The sequence below is a fragment of the Lissotriton helveticus genome, chromosome 8, assembly GCF_964261635.1.
Source record: "Lissotriton helveticus chromosome 8, aLisHel1.1, whole genome shotgun sequence".
Taxonomy (NCBI): Eukaryota; Metazoa; Chordata; class Amphibia; order Caudata; family Salamandridae; genus Lissotriton; species Lissotriton helveticus.
The window spans coordinates 49449854-49469479 of NC_136069.1; the positions used below are offsets into that span (position 1 = coordinate 49449854).

The window sequence follows — 19626 nt, forward strand, 5'->3', positions numbered from 1 at the left end:
TACTTTTGCAAGATAATTGCCCTTTGTGTCTTGCTCTGTTTCCTTTTTATGTTTCACATGTGTTAAGTAGGGCACAGGCTTGTGCCCCACTGTGAGAAGTTGGCCTGATGTGCAGTGCTCACTATTCTAGTGATCACTATATATCAGTCCAAACAACCCTTATTGATGATTGGTTGTAAGTCAACCTTATAGACCAGCTATCCTAGTAGCATGGATACGAGCAGTCTAAGGCTAAGACTCTAGAGGGCGTGTTAAGCCAGCTGTTTTACCATCACATTACCCCTTGAACACCCAGTGAAAGGACACCACACAAGTGTTATGAAAATAAACAGTGTATTTATTAGAATCACAACAACCCTGTACTCTTTATGAGGACAGGGTGCTAGGCACACAACAAAACTCTTACGAAAATACTTAAGTTAGCACAGTATATACAAATGCCCAAGGGGCACGAAAAGCCATATACTCTAAAAGTGGAATGCGAAATTACTAGCAGGTAAGTACAGTACTAATAGGCTTTGGAATCGCTAGGACTTGACTATAGAATCGTTAGATTACTTCTAGGAGGCCTAGGGGACTCGGGTGCAGAGTGTGCACTCTCACGCGGGATGCGGGACAAAGTCTATGATTGCTAGCAATGGCAAAGTTAGTGTTCACGGGCGAACCCGACCTGGTAGGGAGAAAACGACAGTGGATCCTGACCCTTGGATAGTGAGGCTATGCTGGGACACCGAAGTGCCGAAGTTACCTAGCCCAGGGGCTGCAGCTGCATAGGTCTCAAAAGACGTCGGGAATCCTCGTTGCCGGACCAGGAGCCTGGAAGAAAGATGCTGGCAGGCGACCAGTGAAGATGGTTCGAGTTGATCCAAGCCTGGATCTTGAAGATGGATGACACCTGAAAGCAGAGGGGACCAAGTTCGTGACTACTAGCCAGTAGTCAGTGGGCACCAGGAGGGCACCGGATGGTAGTCACCTCGACTAGGTGAGTGGGCGACGCTGGCTCTGCAGATCTCACGGACCAGGAGGCGTTGTCGGCGACCAGGATGGAGAGGCGAGCTGTCCCACGATGGATGAAGCTGTCGGCGTCGAAGTTACCCAGGATTGGGCAACAAGCCTTGGCTAATTCAAGCCCACGCGGTGGACTCAAAATGGCGTCTTGAGTGGACCAGGAGGGTCCGGGGTGCTCCTCTTCGGGAAGGGAGCAAGGGCCAGTCTGGAGCAACCAGACCAGCAGCAGTGATGTCGTCGGGCGTCGTGCAGAAGGCCACAAGCCAGCGGGCTAGTAGCCAAACAACGCGGTGAGCAGCAGAAAGCAGAAGGGCCCCACGCCGATCGTGGAGATGCTGGGGGGCTGCTCTTCGGTGCTGGAGCTGCTCAGGGTCGGGGCTTCTCGGACCCCAAAGCACTCACCAGGAAATTACTCGGCGGGCTTGCTGTGCAGAAGTCGTGCAGTCTTGCAGATGGCCGGTCCCTCGAGGTCTCGTGGCACCCACGGTTCTCAGCTGGGCTGTAGAGGTGGGTAGAGGTCAGAGGTGCCAGGGAAGCCGGTTCTCGTCGAGCTGGGCAGTCGGATTCCGGAGGAAGGACTTGCAGCAGACCGCAGTGTTCTTGCGATGGTGCCTGCGGATGCAGGGTGACTACTCCTTAGCCACAAGGGAGAAATCTTAGGAAGAAGTCTTGAGTTCCTTTCGTAGAAAGTAGTTTCAGGATTCAAAGATGATCTAATTTGGAAGGGGGCCAGTCCCTACCTTTATCTGGGAAAAGGGGGCTGGCACGCGACTAGGTCCTGCCCTATGGGTGGGACCAGGAGGGGGGTGGTTACACCCACTTCCTTGGCGGGCTTTTCCCCAGCACAGGGTCTGGAGTGTCCCTGGAACTGGTTTCAGCCGGCCTATGCACAGTGAGCACCGGGGTGCCACGTGCAGTCACCTTCCTCTGAAGCCCTGCCTACCTACAATACACAAAATCCTGTCTGGGACGGTGCTGGCACCGCCCCTGGCAGGAAACCCTTTGTCCTTGCCTCCTGGGCTGGGAGGACTCCCAGCAGCAGGAGGGCAGACTTGTGTCTCGGTGGCAGCATCCATTTTGTGGAGCTGAGGCTCTGTTTGACTTTAACCGGGGTTAGGGGTTACATACATGTCGTGTCCCTCTAGAAGGGTGGAATGCTAACCCCGTCGCCAGAATTGGCGAGGGGTTAGTATTCCAATTCGTATGACACCTTACTCGACATGTTTTGATAAAGCGATACCAGAGTTGGCATATAACCGCGAGGATTATAATGCACTTAAGAGTATATGGTATGCGATATCATGGAAACGGCTAAGGGGTGGATCCCGAAAGCCGCAGACAGGCTCAGCTCATGCCAGAGCACCATCTCACACGATTCCAAGCACTCTGCCTTCAGGATTGTTAAGGCCTGCCATAGGAGTGACTGATAGGAGATCTGTGTGTCCATTTTAGGGTTAGGTATACTATATCTACAGCAAAGGGTGAGTACACCACCTTGCCCCAGCTGTCGTGCAGCCAGTTGTGTCAGTTTAGTTAGTCAGCCCAGGGGTGGCATAATACATGCTTCAGCCCCTGGGAGACTTCTGGGTACACCTCAGCCCTGGGTACAGGGACTTGGAGAGGGCCCAGTGCCAATTCAGTACCTGAGTACAATTTGGATAGAGAGAACAGCTAGGCTGTGGGTCTGATTAGCAGGCCCACAGCCAGGGAAAGTCGTAAACCAGTGCAGCAAAAAGCAAAAATCTGGGTGATCATAGGATTGCAGACCCTACTCTCCTACACCCACCTTGTATATTGTTTGTAAAATTTGTCCCACATTGCCAAATAAGTAAAAATCCGACCCCTGTCCGGCTGGACATGTCAAATCAATTTAGAAACGATTGCGTCTATATTAATTAATTCTATTTTCGCGCTTGTAAGGGATCATTACGCATATGCTTCATCCTTCGCTGTGCTCCTACTTGGTTCTTTTGAGCAATATAAAAAAAAGGAACAATTAGAGATTTGTATGATCTCTAGTAAAACTGATTTGTCAAGTAGATGGAACAGAAACAACTTTATTAAATATATACACGGATTAACAACAGGCTTGCCCAGTTTCTGATAATGGATGTTTACTCATGTTTGTGTCTTCTTGCTGCCCTCAGTCTTCCATTTTGTACTGGGTTGAGCATGTACAACAGAACTAGTGCATTTGTTGATGGATTGGAGACATACTGTGTGACGAAATTAACTCCCCACCTAAATAGCTTCCATTGTTCAGCCCATGGCCGTATTGAGTGTTCAGTAGTGAGACTAGCAGGAAAATGACACATCAGGAGTAGAAGGTGGTGGTGGAAGGGGCCTGGAGGACTATGAGTTTGCCCAACTGCTAGCCCCTCCACAGTGAACCTGGACGAGGGCCCGTATGCTGTGACCTCATTTGAATTCAGGCCCCGATTTGACAGGATTTTTGAAGAATGAGTGCAGCATTTCACTTCAGACCATCTCATGAGTGACCCTAGTCCTTCCCAACCGTCCCCCGCCCTCTTTTGAGTTGTTGGTCTGCTAATTTATGACATATCCCAATGTGGACTTTCAGTCTCATTGCCACTGTTTTGTCAGCATTATTTCCCTTTCTTATAATGTTTCCTTCAATTTGAGGAACACTGGCTCAGGTCGGTTAGAGCACAGCATATTCATCAATGCCTTTACCTCTGCAGTCTGCCTACTGGTGGCTTGATTTTGCTCATATTCATTTTTCCATTGAAATTTAATGTTGCTTTGTCAGGCTATCCTCAAGTGACCTCCCCTCCCTGTTGACTTGTGTCACAATGGCCATCACCATCCCGCTTGTAGGGCGCATGCACATGTCCCAGGTGCTCACGCAGTTGGTGTCACCACGCTCTTAGTGCTCAAAGTGATGTTCTCTGTGAGTTCCATCCTGTGAGATGGATTTAGTTGAGTAAAACATTATGGAGCAGCCAGTGATTCTGTCTGCTGAAAGTAAAAACATTTTTGTGTTTAAGAAAATACATTTACAGATCCAAGGTCTGAACTGGCAGCTATCAGATATTCTAAGGTTGTAAATCCTGACTGTAGATGCACCTATGATGATCAGGTTTTCAATGTGAAAGAGTTATTTTGACTTGCTGTTACATGTTATGGTTATGTATCTAAACTGTGGGGTATTAATGTATGTATGAACCTCTGATAATATCATGTAAATAATGACCAGAGGGATGCTTATATACAGAAATCAATGGAGAACTGTAAGGACCTGAATAACTTTGACTCTTTGAGTACCAAGAACAAGTATTAGAGAGAAAAAAAAGAAAGCCTATTTTATGAGTTAACATTTACTCTACGCCTACATTACGCTCTGGGAATTGTTCCCTTTTGTGGGACATTCATTTGCTCTCACCCTAAAGTAGATCCAATGCCATGCCTAGCAGGAAATATGCAATGGATAAACACTATGCCCTATCCCCACAAACCACCTTAGTTTTGACATTCTTCTGATCAATAATAATATAAAAATAATAAACTCATGTAAAAGATACCCCGTTAAAGTCCGCAAACCACATGCTTTACTCCTTCTTTTCGCTAAACGCCTAGTTGCTGTACATTGGAGTAGAAAGTGGGTGCCTTCCATTAAGGAATGGATCAGGGACATTACGTATGGACACTCCCAGTTAACCACTTTTTGGGAACTAATGCCTCCCACATCAAAACCTCGAGACATATGGGAACCATTTCTCACCTGGGCCTGGAAGAGACAGGCGACAGAAGAGAACACACCGGTTGCTTAGGGGGTGGCGGGGTGGATTGAGGGGTGGGATGGGGTTTTCTTTTCTCTAATAATTTGCTTGTTGGGCCTACTGCATTCGTTATTGTCCTGGACTTCATAAATTGGACATCATATGTCCCACTCCCGGTTGGATTCGCCAATGGTAGCTCAAACGTTTAACTATGATTTCATCAGTGAGCTGCATTCAAACTATGTGCTTTCTATAACATGTTGGGGGCACGGGGGTGTGTGGGCAGAATGTAATCTGTATGGTATTGGAGATGCAGATTTAGCTTAAATTTTACAATGCTTAACTACTGGCTGTTTGTTACTGATGTTGCTTTCTTTTGAAAATGCAAATAAAAAGAAACATTAAAAAAAAGTCTAAAAAATATTCAGAACTTAAAATAAATTCTTGAGAACGTAGTGCTGTATTAAACAATAGAATATTGTTCCATCAGTGTAAAACGTTGGGCTATTAGTTGAGGCACATGAGTTGAGGTATTGCGCCCCAACAGTGACAAAGGCTGAATACTATATGCAGTGGCATTGGAAGTCTGTTGCAAGTTTGGCACAGAGCCTGTAGCACACAGCTGAAGGCTGTAATCAGCATAGTGCACAGCCTAAGGCTCGCACGGTGCAGGGGTGGGGTATAAAGTGTGTTAGAAAACCCTACAAATTCACTAAAAACTCAAATACTCACTGAGGTTTGTGGTAACGGCCATTAATCTTAAAGTTTCCACAAGCAGGGCTCAAAAATCATAAAATGTTACTAGACCTGCAGGTCTAGTAACTTGAATAATCTACTCGACCTAACATTAACGTAATTGACCGGTGAACTGGTCTCAAATTGTGTCCTAGGCAAATATTTTGTCTTATGGAGCTGCCATTTTCTTCTTGTCACCTTCAAATATGCAAGTTCAGTATTTCTGCTGTACAAAAACACTTTATTTACTAGACTAAATGTTTGTTCCATGTATAATAAGAATCAATACCACATATAGGGTACACATGCTCCCTGGCTTGCCTCTTCAATAATATTATTGTCATCTGGGCAGGAGCTGGAACTTTCCAAGTTTGTGTTTAAAAACTCTTTTTCATAAATGTATTACTAAATTATGATGTGGTAGTGCACTGTCATTTACAGATAGCACATTTTCCATTTAAATGGCCACAAAACTTTCCCACTAACACATAGTTTTTCTGATAAACCTATATAGCGCATAAACAATTGTGGAAATTTTGTTTCAGCAAAAATATTACAAATGTGCATATCACCAAGTAAAGTGTCCTTATTTATTTTGATCCTATAAGAATCTTTATTTCACCACAGAATTTAAAAAATGTGTCCTCATAACTAGTAAAATACATTTGAAATGTTTGAACAGTTTGTTTATTAGCCATTTCAGTGTTGTGTAAGAAAACAAAAGCCCGAACTCTTACAGCTTTTCATTTCCTTAGTTTTGCACAGCATGATTGTCACACAGTTCACTTTACAAAATCCTCTAACTTCAGTCGCAGAAAGAAAAGTAAATGTAGGAAGACAAACTGACTTTTGACCTCTGTCTCTGAAATGAAAACTGAGCAAATGTGACAAGAGAACAAGATTTAAAGGCACCTTGATTGCTCATTCACTCTTTGTGAGCAAGCAGAACACCTGTTGTCAACTCGCCGGAACATGCGAGTGGGCTCTAAAAATACCTCGTTCTGAATAAATCTGGCTTGCCATTGTGAGTGGATTTTTCTTGCCTTGACAAGATACTCCTTTGGGTTCTGTTCATTACATTCAAGGGCTTACTTGGGCTTGAACCCATGATCAGCTATTTATCAGCTTTGAGTATCTGCTCAAGCTAGTTACTAAGGCACTTGGATCATTCCACCCAGTGAAGGTGAAGCGTTCTAAGAATAAAATGTTTTTATCAGAAACAATAAATAATTTACAACACTCAGTGGCTTTTGGTTCTTTCTCCTTTTGTGAAAGACACTTGTATTGTAATTAAATGATTTACCATAGAGGTTATGCAGGGGACATGCACTTCAATTTAATAATTCAGACATCTTGAAATGCTAATTGATAAGCCAATGTAAACGCACTAGCCATGATAAAGTCACAACTATAGCCATTCTCATCATTTGTCATCCCCGGCTAATGTTTCCAAAATAATGCTTTCTAGTCATATCACAAATTATAAATGCAAAATCCGAGTGATCAATATTGTCACTAGGACGCTCTATGGTAACAGGTCAGTTCTTCCCTTACAACTGCCTTTGTATTATTGCTTGAACAGCAGCAATGCTCAAAGCCTCTCAAGGATTCTGGGCAGAACAATTAACATCACTTTTTAAGCACGGACTTGCCACTTCTATCGTTCCTTTGTCATGGGAAGGCTCAATACTTTTTCCCATTCATAAAAAAGGGGACCGTACGAAACCTGAAAACTACCGGCTTGTTGCCCTATTGGACATAGAAGCGAAGGCATATGCTAGAATTCTGTTGAAAGAACTAGAAACCTGGGTAAAGGATAACAACATCCTCCCCTTCTTCCAATCCGGCTTCAGGCCTCAAAGCTTTACGATAGATAACATCTTAGCACTGGGACACCTATAACTCCGAGCGACCCAGCCATCACAATTACCCCTATTTTGCTGTTTTGTTGATTAGAGCGCAGCCTTTGATCAAGTTGACTGCGGAAAGCTGTGGGAAAAACTGGACTCCTGGGGCGTTTCTCAAAAACTGCTAAGGGCAATAATCGCCCTTCATGAGGGGACCTGGGTTCGTATCAAAACCAGTCAAACGTCTGTAACAACTAAGGTTCCAACTAATAATGGTCTCAAACAAGGATACGTTCTCGCCCCTCTTCTTTTTAATCTTTATACAGCCGACCTTGGCAAAGCCCTGGAGGGGGCAAATCTACTAACACCAAGGCTAGGGAATGAGCGACTCCAAATCCTCCAATACGCAGACCACATAGTCATAATGGATCACACCAGGACAGGCCTACAGAAAGCCTTAGAAGCTCTGTATAGGTTTAACCAAAAGAACAATCTCTTGGTGAACCAAGAGAAGACCAAGATAATTATCTTTGGGAAGTACCACCGAAAGAAGACAGCACAATGGCGCCTAGGAGACCTGCAAATTAGAACATGCAGAAGTTATAACTACTTGGGTCTCAGGTTAACGGATGGGACCAAACCCACAGCCCATCTGAAACATCTAAGGAGCAAGGGGGCCAGCATCATATACAGCCTTAGAAATCTCAATAGACGCCTACAGAGTCCGACTGCCGAACCCATCTTGAAAGTGTTAAAAGCAAAATTAGGCCCCTCTCTTAACTACGGCCACCTAGCCTTCCCCGGAGCCTTCACTAAGTTTCTCATAAACCACCAAATATCTGCCTATAAGAAGGTTCTAGAACTTCTCCGACATGCCAGGAAAGCAAGAGTAAGGTTGGAGCTGGGTCTCACCCGTCCAGACATCAGCAGCTTAGGGGTTATTCTAAAATACTACATTAGCACACTGTGTGCTCCAGTAACGTCCCTGAAAAGGCTAATTAAAACAATCTTTGAAGAAGGACGATCTCCATGGCAGGTTCAGCTGGCAGAAGCCATAGAATCGCTCGAAATAGATGCTCAAAATGTGCACAATTTAAATATTCCAGTAACCGTATGGAAAAGAACAGTGAATACACAGGTAAAGAAAATATCCTACGAAAGAGATCTGGAAAGCTTACACCATCATACCAATCTCTCAGCACTGGATACTTCCTACACAGTGGGCAAACCACAGCCATATTTTGAGCAAGCACTGACAGTCCTGGTCCGGAAATAAATCACCTATATGAGACTTCTCGCACTTGGGCCCAGAAGGACAATTCAGCTGTATGTCATCTTTGTAGTTATCATCGTGAATCCTGGCTCCATCTGCTGTGCTGCTGCCCAAAGCTGGCTAGCGAGCGGCACCGGCTGGTTCTTCCCATCTGCAGGTCCTACGGCCTTGTACGATGCAGAGAAGCCTCAGACCTGTATTTCTCTGCCAAAACAGCTCAAACAGTTGGGCGGCTAAGGAAATTTATAGAATCAATCCGGGCAGCCCTGTCACAGAAAACAGAGTCACAAAAAAGAACCAGCTGGCCATCAAGCAAGAGAGACTTTAACAATACTTCCCACAAAGTTTTATGCACTTGCACTTTATTGCCAGTTTGGATAAACTGTTTTTAATGTTTTAAACTCTCCTATAGTTCGTAGCAAGTTGTGTGGGATCTTAACTCCTTTTTTCTTTTTTTTTTAAATTATTGTAATAATACTATATTGTAACGATTTTAAGTAATTGAACAATAAAGCTTAACTCACTTATTGCTTGAACTATATGTGCCAGTGCGTGTTTGAATTTCTCCTTAGATCATATGAAATAAATGCATACATTGATGAGGCATGCAGGAGGTGAGCGAGGTTCAGGACCCTATCTGCAGCTCTTATGATTGGCTGTGACACCTCTTTTTCATATTTCTGTTACTACAGGAGAAGAGTTCACAAAGGAAATTACATCAGACAGCATCAAAGAAGAAGAAGGGGCCTATGCGATGGCTGATCAGAACCAAGCGGAGTTAAAAAACTTCTATACTCCAGACGGTAAATCATTTATTTCTTTATAGATTATACTGTAGGGATATTTTATTTATTTAAAATTTATAGTGCGCAACAGCTACCCGCAGTGGGTTTCCCGGCGCAAGGGATAGACTAAAGAAGAAAAAAGCTGACATCAATCACGGCTATAAACATACTTTAAAAGAGTAAGGTTTTCAGTTTTTTACGAAAACTGAGCATATTAGTCTCAGTCTTCATGGCAATGGGCAAGGCATTCCAGAGTTTGGGGCCAAGATGGGAGAATGATCTTCCGCCCATCTTCACTAACTTAAATCTGGGGATGACATAGTCGCAGTTCGCCGATGATCTCAAGGTACGACAGGGCCTATAGGGTTGGACCAGGTTTTGAAGGTATAAAGGGGCAGAACCCTGCTTTATTTTGAAAATGTAGCATAAAGCTTTAAATTTAATTCGACTCGAGATCTTCAACCAGTGGAGATCTCGAAGGGCCTGCGCAGCTGAAGACCTCCTCGGGATGTTGCAGAGGAGACGGGCCGAAGAATTTTGTATAACCTGTAGTTTCCCCACAATGGCAGCATCTGCACCAAGATAGAGAACATTTCCGTAGTCCAGACGAGATGTTACTAAAGCCTGGACTACTGTTCTTCGCGTGGCAAGGGGCAACATCCAGAGAACTTTTTGGAGCCATCTTAAGGTGGTAAAACAGATGGCCGCCACCTTGGTGGCTTGTTGCCTCATGGACAGTCTGTCATCGATAAGAAAACCCAGGTTACGTACCACCTGGACTGGAAGAGGAGTAGGACCCATGGTACTAGGCCAATGTTGAGGGCCCCAAAGATCCTTCTGCTTCCCCAAGATGATGATCTCGGTTTTATCACCGTTAAGCTTGAGGAGATGCTTCTGCATCCACTCAGCCACAAGTGACAAACCAGTTTTCAGACCAGACACATTGCCATCTTCGGCACTGGAGAGGGAAAAAACGATTTGAGTATCATCGGCGTACGAAAAAATACTCAGCCCGGCTTCCTCTGCGATGGTAGCAAGAGGTTTGATGTAGATATTAAAAAGCAACGGGCTGAGAATGGACCGCTGGGGGACACCATACGCCGAAGAACAAATCGTAGATGCAGCATTCTGAGAAAAAACTTGGAATGTGCGCTCACTTAAAAAGGAGGCAAACCAAGCAAGTGCAGGGCCAGCTATTCCAAGGGAGCGGAGAGAGTTTAATAAGATGGAATGGGACACGGTATCGAACGCTGCGCTCAGATCCAGAAGGATGAGAGCAGAAGTTTCACCGCGATCGATACCGTGCCGAAGTCTCTCCGTCAGCCCTAGTAGTGCGGTCTCAGTTGAATAGTTGGCCCGAAAACCGGACTGGGATGGATGTAAAAAGCCCTGATTTTCAGTAAACACAGTAAGCTGCGTGTTGACATGCCTCTCCAGTATCTTTGAGAAGATGGGCAATAAAGAAATAGGTCTGAAATTGGAGAGGTTAGAAGTATCCGCACCAGCCTTTTTTAGAAGTGGGATCACCATCGCATGCTTCCAGTCTTGCGGCACACGAGACTCACTTAAGGAAGTATTCAGGAGTCTCATAAGAGGGCGCCGGCACTCAAGATCAAACAACTTTAGAATTTTTGCAGGCACCGGATCACGCGGTGAACCAGATCTCACACTGTTCAAGCAGGCAAAAAACGAGTCATCGTCAAACAGGAGCCAATTAGTTAACAGTGTCCTTGGGGACAGAGGGGCGGTCGTAATCACACACCCCGGTTGAGACTGAGTAGCTGTATTAGAGGTACTCATGGAGTTGTTAATACGCTCAACTTTAGCTATAAAGAATTCCGCAATGGAGTTACATTGGGCTTCTTAGAAGGCTGGAGGGGTCGGTAAAGTGTCAGCACCTGTCAGTTTTTTGACCACTGCAAAAAGGGTGCGAGGGCAATTCTGGGCTTGCGACACGATTTTTGTCGTGTAAGTAGCTCTCGCCTCTTTGCACCTAGAGTGGTAACCCTTCAATGCTTCTTTGTAAACGATCTTCCGAGAAGCAGAATAGGTGCGTCTCCATTTCCTTTCCAAGACCTTACAATTGGTCCTCAAAACCTTCAAATCGGGAGAGAACCATGGGGCCGGACACCCCCTAATATGGATATGGATATGGAATCTTTTGTAGAAATCAAATGGATCAATTTGGATTGATGTTGCCATTTCAGACCTACTGGCTTTACCTGTTTATTTTCATGTTTCCCATAATCTTATTGAAACTGGTTACAGTGATTTGCCATTATGAATATTTTTGGGAAATACTAGCATACATCAACACATTTTACTAAAGGATGCTGCAAAGAAATTATACCTAAACCTTTACAGTAGTTTAGCTAAACGTTTTTACATTTGTTGTGAACGTTTTATTTTAAAACCAAAGAATCACCAATCTTGCTTTCAAGCTTCTGCAAATATTTGCAACTAATCAGAGATCTGGGAGCATTATACATAGGCTCATATTGCTAAACTTTGAAAACATGTGTACACCTTTTTATCCTGGAACCACTGTCAGTAGTTAGGTCGGAGCTTACAACATTTACTTAGAGCACTCACCATAATAATAAAGACTTTGCATTAATAAACCATGAGTACAAGTTTGAACAGCATTAACACATGGAGACAAATATTACCTTAACTGCAGGCAATGCATTTCCCTGATCCATAATGTGGTACTGTAAAATGGCAGCCAAAGGGTTTGTGCTGCAGAGGTTTAGGCCTACTTGTCCCAAGGATAAAATACACATGAAAACGTGTTGCCCTTGACCCCAAACAATATGTCCCGGGCGTCAGGCTATAGGAATTCCACACCCCTGGTTGTAACAATATAAATGATTGTAATAAGAGTTGTCCATTAAGGTAATGCTAATAATACTTTCCAATCTGTGTTCAGGATGGTCCTCCAATTCTAGACTCAGACATGATGTAAAGGGTTTATGTTTGTGACTGAAAAATGATGTTAAAAAGATGTTAAAAAAAGCAGCATCATAACACCTATGGTACTTTGGTGCTGCAGGAATCAATTAAATCTTGACCTATATTTAAAAGTGACAGACTACAGGATCATAATGAAATGTTTGACAGGTTGCCAGACCCATAACATATGATGGATGGCATGCTTCATTGTAGGCGCCCTCTCACATTGAAGTAGGACATTGCCACTTCAGTGGACTCAACCAAACAACATTGGGTGTTCTTAGATATTTTTTACAGGTTACAGGACAAATTCACCGGTCCAGATCAAAAGCCTAAAATAACTAGGGGCATACCCAAAGGAGATTCCTTTAATGATCGGTACCCCTGGTTGAGGTTAAAATCTGAGTTGCGGTTTTAGGGTAGAACATAATGGTTCACCTAACCGCTCTAGAATACCAACATGTGTCGACGTAACAATAGTGCCACAACTGTTCAAAGGTCTTTGTCAGAATCAAAAGTACTCCCTATCTATATAGCACATGCATTACATGCAGAAAAACAGAGCCTATACAGCACTCTTGTGGTTTTGCTAGTCATTTTACTGCCTGGCAAAAAATGACTAAGGACGTGTGGTTACTAAATATTGTACAGGGTGGTACAAAATCACATTTATTTTGATAGTTCCAAGGCGATTAACTCTTGAAATGTTGTATTGGATGGTTCAAGAGGTTTTGCTGAGAAAGAAACCATTCAGACCAGTTCTCTTGCATCAGAGAACAATGGATTATATTCAGGTTAAGAAGAAGGAAACAAAGCACAGTGTATTCCAGTTTTCGATGTAAAAAAAATGCAAAGCAGTCAAAGAGGAATGTTCAGAAGTGTGGCGGATCTCCAGTTTACCCACATCAGGAAAAAAGAAACTGTGCAATGGATCTTCAGTTTTTTTTTTGTGTGAATCATACAATATGGTTGTGGCTACAAAGACTTATGCAAACAACAAATTTCATACATAATGGGGAAACATAAGAAAAATTATAGAATAGTGAAACGACATGAATGAAACGACCGCATTATACAAATTACCAGACTATTCGTAGAACAGACAAAAACAAGAGAGAAAATCCAAGGTGTTACTTTAACCATGCCTCAACCGGAGCCAAGATCTTACAGGCTAATTTCCGTCTTCGCCTACCCTTTAACTTAAACACAGAAGCTTCTAATTTATAAAAAGCCAGCAACCTTGCCCTCCAGTTAATAGATTTTGACAGAGATTGGACTGAAGACAGTGATGTGGGGGATTGGAGGTTGAATTAGGTCCTTTGCAATGAGGCCTTGTCACATAGTCCGACGACTGTAATGAAAGGCAAAAAATAAAAAAAACAGGAAATATTTAAAAATAAGGTCTCGGCGGCTTCTGGCTCCTTCTCCTGGGACAGCCCTCAGTCTGGGCTAGTTAGCTCAGGGGTGGATGCTGCAACAGCCCATAATCCCCCATCTAGTCAGCCTGAGCTACTGCCTGGAGAGATAACCCTTGCCGTTATATATCAGACAATGATGGCGCATCGTGAAGAATCCCGGCAGGAGAACGCACGAACGCAGGGGGCCTGCCGCAGAGTACAAAACTATTCGCAGAGTGGCCAAAACCTGCACCGACATAGCTGTTAGAATCGGAGAGGCTGAGGAGAGGATCTCCAACCTTGAGGATGCCTTAGCATCTCAGAAAACTACAATGGACAAGATCGGCGCCCAGAAGGATGATATTTTGTGGAAACTAACTGATTTAGAAAATCGGGCAAGGAGAAACAATCTTAGGATTTTAGGGGTACCTGAAGGTTACGAAGGAGGGGATGCTAGGCAGTTTGTGGTAGAGCTTTTTACAGAGGCATTTCCCGAAATAAAGCAATGGGACTGGGAGCTTGAAGTACAACGTGCTCATCGGTTCCCCTTCAAACAGAGGCAGAACTCTGGTGAATCTGGGGATAGACCCGAGCAATTCTGATTTGCCTCAACAATTTCCTTGCAAGAGAAAAGATCTATGCTCTAGCGAGACCTGATAGAAAAAGAGCTGGTAAAGGCTGTGAGCTCTTTGTTCGCCCTGATCTCCGTCCTGCAACAGTGGAGCGGAGGTGGCAGCTGCGTCAGCTGATATCTCCGTTCCAGCTAAAAAGGGCTCAAGCCTTTCTACTGTTCCCTTCTAAATTGAAAATAATTCATCAGGGTCAGACAAGATTCTTCCTCTCCGAAATTCAGGCTAGGGAATATCTTGGCACTATATAATAGTCTGGGTATTGGCTCGTGTGTTGTTTCACTCATACATTGCATTGCTCTAGTGGGATTCTATGAGTAGAGGGGTGTTGAGTCGATTACAAGGGAGGCTGTCTCCTTTTCTTGTTTTTTCCCCCTTTTTTGTAAAATGGGGGTCTTCCCCCTCTATTAAGTCTTCAGAAAATGTTTCAATTGTCTATTCTTTCTCAGCTATAGTTAGGAAGGGGTGGGCGGTCCAGGTAAGAACCGGCTGTAGGCTCATTCCATCATAAGGACCTAGGTCCTGCTGCCGGCCAAGGGGTATGTGAAGGGTAAGGGAGGGTGGATGGGGGGTGGGTTAGGGGGAAGGGGTGGGTTCTGGGCGGAGGGGGAGAGGGGGTATGGTCACTGTGGTTTTGGAGGTTGGTGTTGGTTGTGGCTTGAATTTCGATCAAAATTGTTATAAATTAATTCTCATGTTTTGCAAAGTTAAAAATACACAGTCTTGTGTAAAAAAAGTCTGTTTTGTTTTAATGGGGCTGGGTAAACTTATCTTTTGTTCATGGAACATCTGTGGACTTAATGACCCTAAAAAGCCAGCATTATTTGCTAAGGTAGTCAATGCCATGCAATTAGACATATTATGCATTCAGGAGACCCATATTCATTGGGGTAGGCACAGCTGTTTAAAACTGCCAGGCTATGACTTAATTGCCTGTTCTAAACAATCTTCTTTGATGTTTTAATGAATCGGGGAGTGGGCACTTGTAATAAGGTTCATGAGGATAGGATGGGCAGGTGGGTTATTGTTGAAATATTAATTGCCAATAGACCATTAACAATATGTACGATCTATGGGACAAATTTAGATGATCCAGAAGTGTTTAAATATTTAAATGTTGAATTAGCCACATGGAATCCCCCTTTGGTCATTTGTGGAGATTTGAATATCAATTTGCTCTGCAGTTTTAATTTACTAGGAAACTCCAAGTATACGGGTAGGAAACCTCGAGTATTTAAAGCTTTACAAACTCTAGTGCAAGAACATGGTTTAATGGATCTGTGGTACCGGCATAATCGTACCGATGACAGCTTTACATACTATTCCGCCCCTCCATACTATTCCGCCCCTCACAATAAAATGGTCCAACTCGATTATTTTTTTTTTTGTCTGAACAGACAGCTGAAATCGCATCAATATCTGTCCCTTCCAGAATTCTATCGGATCACAATCCATTGGTGGTAGAATGTCCCTGGTCTCGTCCAATAAGTGCTCCAAGTATCTGGACGTTTGAAAGAAAGCTTTTGTATGATGAGGCCTATCGGGGTCATATGAGGAGGTGGTTAGTCGAATTCCTAAATATTAACAGGGGGACAGCATCGTGACATATGGTCTGGGATGCGTTAAAGGTCGCAGTTCGTGGCGAGACTAAGAGCTTCGCAAAATATCGGCGGAAGGCAGGTCAGGAGCTTGTAAAGAACCAGATGGAGGAGCTTAGGATCGCTGAATTAGAACTAACTATGAGAATTAAGAATAAGTCTCTTATAGAGAATTCACAGCTAAAGGTTGCCATATTAAAGTCTAAACTTCTGGAAGCCTTTTGCCAAGATCTGGCTATTAAATATTTGCAATTTCGAACAACAATGTTTGAATTCGGAGAGAATACCGGTAGGGTCCTGGCTAAAAGGCTCCAACAGGAAAACGTGCAAGGATCTGTTAATAAAATCTTAGACGAAGCTGGGGTGGTGCAGGACATGCAGGAGGGTGTGGCTGAAGTGTTTCAGAAGTTTTATTCTGCATTGTATACGGAAAATCCTAGAAGCGCTCATTGGGAGGCTGATATTGAAGCTTTTTTGTTGTGTTTGGATACCTCAAAGATCCCTCCTGAGTGTAATGAATCAGCTCCCATCTCAGTGGAGGAAATCGAATTAGCTGTACAAACATTAGCTAATGGGAAGGCCTCCGGACCTGACGCCCTTCCCTTGGAATTTTACAAAATATTCCTCCGGGAGGTTTGTCCCGATTTACTCACAACGCTAAGGGCTGCGCAGAAAAGTCCCATTCCTGACTCTTGGCGCCAAACTACAATTATCTTATTTAAAAGAAAAAGGGGAAATCTGAGCTGTCTCTGTCATCCTACCGACCTATCTCCTTGATAAATAGTGATAGCAAGATTTACTCTAAAATCTTGGCAACCAGGATGCTAGAGGTGATAGTCCCACTGGTATCTCTGCGCCAACATGGTTTTATCCCCGGAAGGGACACAGCTGACCATGTTTGGCGTGTCATTGCTCTTCTGGACTGGGTTCAGGCCACGTACACCCCACTCGGGTTGATCCTGTTGGACGCCGAAAAGGCATTCGTCAGGGTCTCCTGGGGGTTTCTATGGGCTGTGCTTCGATGGAAGGGCTTTGGCAATGGGTTTATCCAGGCAATGCAGGCGCTCTATACCTCTCCGATAGCGGCGCTGCGTATCTCTGGTCAGGAGCAGGGGTATTTTGATATTAGTAGAGGCACTAGGCAAGGGTGCCCGTGTTCACCCTTGCTTTTTGCCCTATATATAGATCCGTTTCTGAGCAGAATAGAAGGACTTTTAGCGATCCAACCTATTAGTGTCAATGGTATAGAGTATCGTGCGTCAGCGTATGCTGACGACATTGTTGTTTTGACATCAGATGTCGCATCGGCATTCCCGGCGCTTAAGGCCGTTGCGGAGCTATTTGGATCAGTTTTGGGATACAAATTAAATGTATCTAAAATACAGGTAATACAGACACCCAATATGCCATCTTCTGACGCCCCTGTAGCTAGAGAAGCAGTCTACTTGGGAGTTAAAATTGCTGCAGCAGTAGAGACCATCCCGGAACTGAACATCTTACCGGTGATGGATGCCGTGAACACGAAGCTAGAACGGTTGGAACATCTACATCATTCTCTCTATGGCCGCTGCAATGTTTTTAAAATGTTGGTGCTCCCAAAATTTCTTTATCTCTTCCGGACAATACCTTTAGAGTTATCGCAAAAACGCCTTGTTAAGGCTAACAGGATTTGTTACAGGTTTCTCTGGGGCTTCAGCAGGTCCCGAAGAGCAGCAAAATGGATGCAGCTCCCGCGCGACCGGGGCGGTTGGGCAGTACCGGATTTGGTAGTACATTATCGGTCTGTGATACTCCAGTCATTAGGGGTACCATTGTTTGGGGACCGGGTGGAGGTCCAACTGTGTGATAGGCCTATAATTTATGAGCTGGGTCTCGGTTCAGGTGCCAATGGGGTTTTAACACAAATTTTGGAGCCTAGTTACTTAAGAAAAACAGGTTCAAGGTAGCTGTTACTATGTTCACAATTTGGCCAAATATTACACGGAAGTTATCTATTCCTAATGTAAATCTTTATACCTCATTTAAATCTGCAAGACTCCTACCCGGTATCTTCAAGATCAAACCATTTTTAGATGGCAGGCACTCGGAATTCAAACTATAGGGGACTTAGTCGGTGCTGGTCAAGTACTTTCTTATATGTCTCTCAGGGATAAATTTCAGCTGAATATCCATGATTTTTTTGAGTACTTACAGCTTAGAAGCTATATACTTAAACGTCCTAGGGTATCTCCCTCCATGCTTGATAAGTATCCCATTTTTGAGCTGATTCAGAAAAAGGCAAAAATAGGGATCATTTATCAATATCTGTTATCCAGTTCCCCTGATGATCTAGAGATCGTAAATCTTAAATGGGAAGGTAAACTGGGCAAGAGCGGTGTTGATGTGAGACCAGCATTAGAATTTGCCAGTAAGGTCTCTGGAAGTCTCCAAACGCAAAGTTACATGGCGGTATTTGATTTATACTACACACCTGCAAAATTAGCAAAATTGGGTTGTAGTAAGGGAGATCGTTGCGCAAGGTGTGGTATGCATGCAGCAGACTCAGTGCATATATTCTACTCTTGCCCGAGTCTTCGCGAGTTTTTATCTGAGGTTGAGCAATTTATCAACTCTACGCTCCATGTTCTGTATTTGTTGTCCCCAGAGATGGTGGTAATGGGGGTTGAAGACTTAGCAGTGACTAGAACCTCTTGGTATACGTCTGCATTTCTGTTCATAGCCATGTCACTGATCCGTCTCTCCATTACATCGCAATGGCTTAGTCCGGAAGCTCGCACTGGATCTTCAGGGTACATGTTTTCATATACCTGTTCATGCAGCGCATTAGAACATACTTCTTTTTAAAGGGTGTAAAAGATGCATTATCAGAGTTCTTCTTTGTATTCTCAAGATAAATGTTTTTATAAAAGCATAGCCAAGGTAGTCTTTGAAGGAGAGGAAAGTTTATACACTTTTGACCATGAAAGGATTATAGAAGAGTCTTCTTTTTAAAGTCTGTTGCAAAATTTAAAAATGACATTGAACTGCCTTCACAATTTGAATCTTCTAATCACTGAAAGAAAATAAACTTTGTACCTACACAGTATGCCTTCTTGACATCTAACATGCGGAAAGGAAACCTTAGCATCATTACTGTTCCAGCATACCAGCAAGGGTGATCTGCCCGACCACCAGAGCCTAAGGAGTAATAACAAATTCTGTGCAAATATTTAAATTGTTTCTGGTGGAGATGGATGGGTATCACCAGGGTCTTAAGCACCATTCAAGCCTCAGTCCATTTGTCATAGTGCTATGGACCCATGGTGTTGCATCCATCGTTCTCTAAGATTCAGAAATGCATTAGGGGAGTTAATACTTAACGACTTATAGATTTGGTATATACCGTTCTTACCTTGTTGCTTGTGCATTCGTTTCCCTTCAACTGATACTGCAGTAAGGTCTTAAGAATGACATGCCAGCGGATGCCTTAGTTGGAAATATTAGAAAAACAAACTCTTGTGGAGTGTATACTGCTTGGGTAGCTGCCCAAAGGTTTTCATTTGACTATTCACCCAGACATCCCCTACCATAAAAATGCAAATGAGGTCTCAATCTTGGAACTGTTATAGGCCAACCATGTCCAGACATTAGTCCTGAATCGAGATGGTCTGAGTCACATTAGA

General features: G+C 43.7%; 1 protein-coding gene across 3 annotated transcripts in view; it reads left to right on the forward strand.

The window, feature by feature from the left end:
* Positions 1-19626, forward strand: part of LOC144772344 (uncharacterized) — a 142249-nt gene that overhangs the window by 15087 nt on the left and 107536 nt on the right. For all 3 annotated transcript variants that reach the window (XM_078656599.1, XM_078656601.1, XM_078656600.1), the window contains exon 4: positions 9296-9406. In XM_078656599.1, the coding sequence (XP_078512725.1) occupies positions 9296-9406 (111 nt within the window). The remainder of the gene's footprint in view (positions 1-9295; positions 9407-19626) is intronic.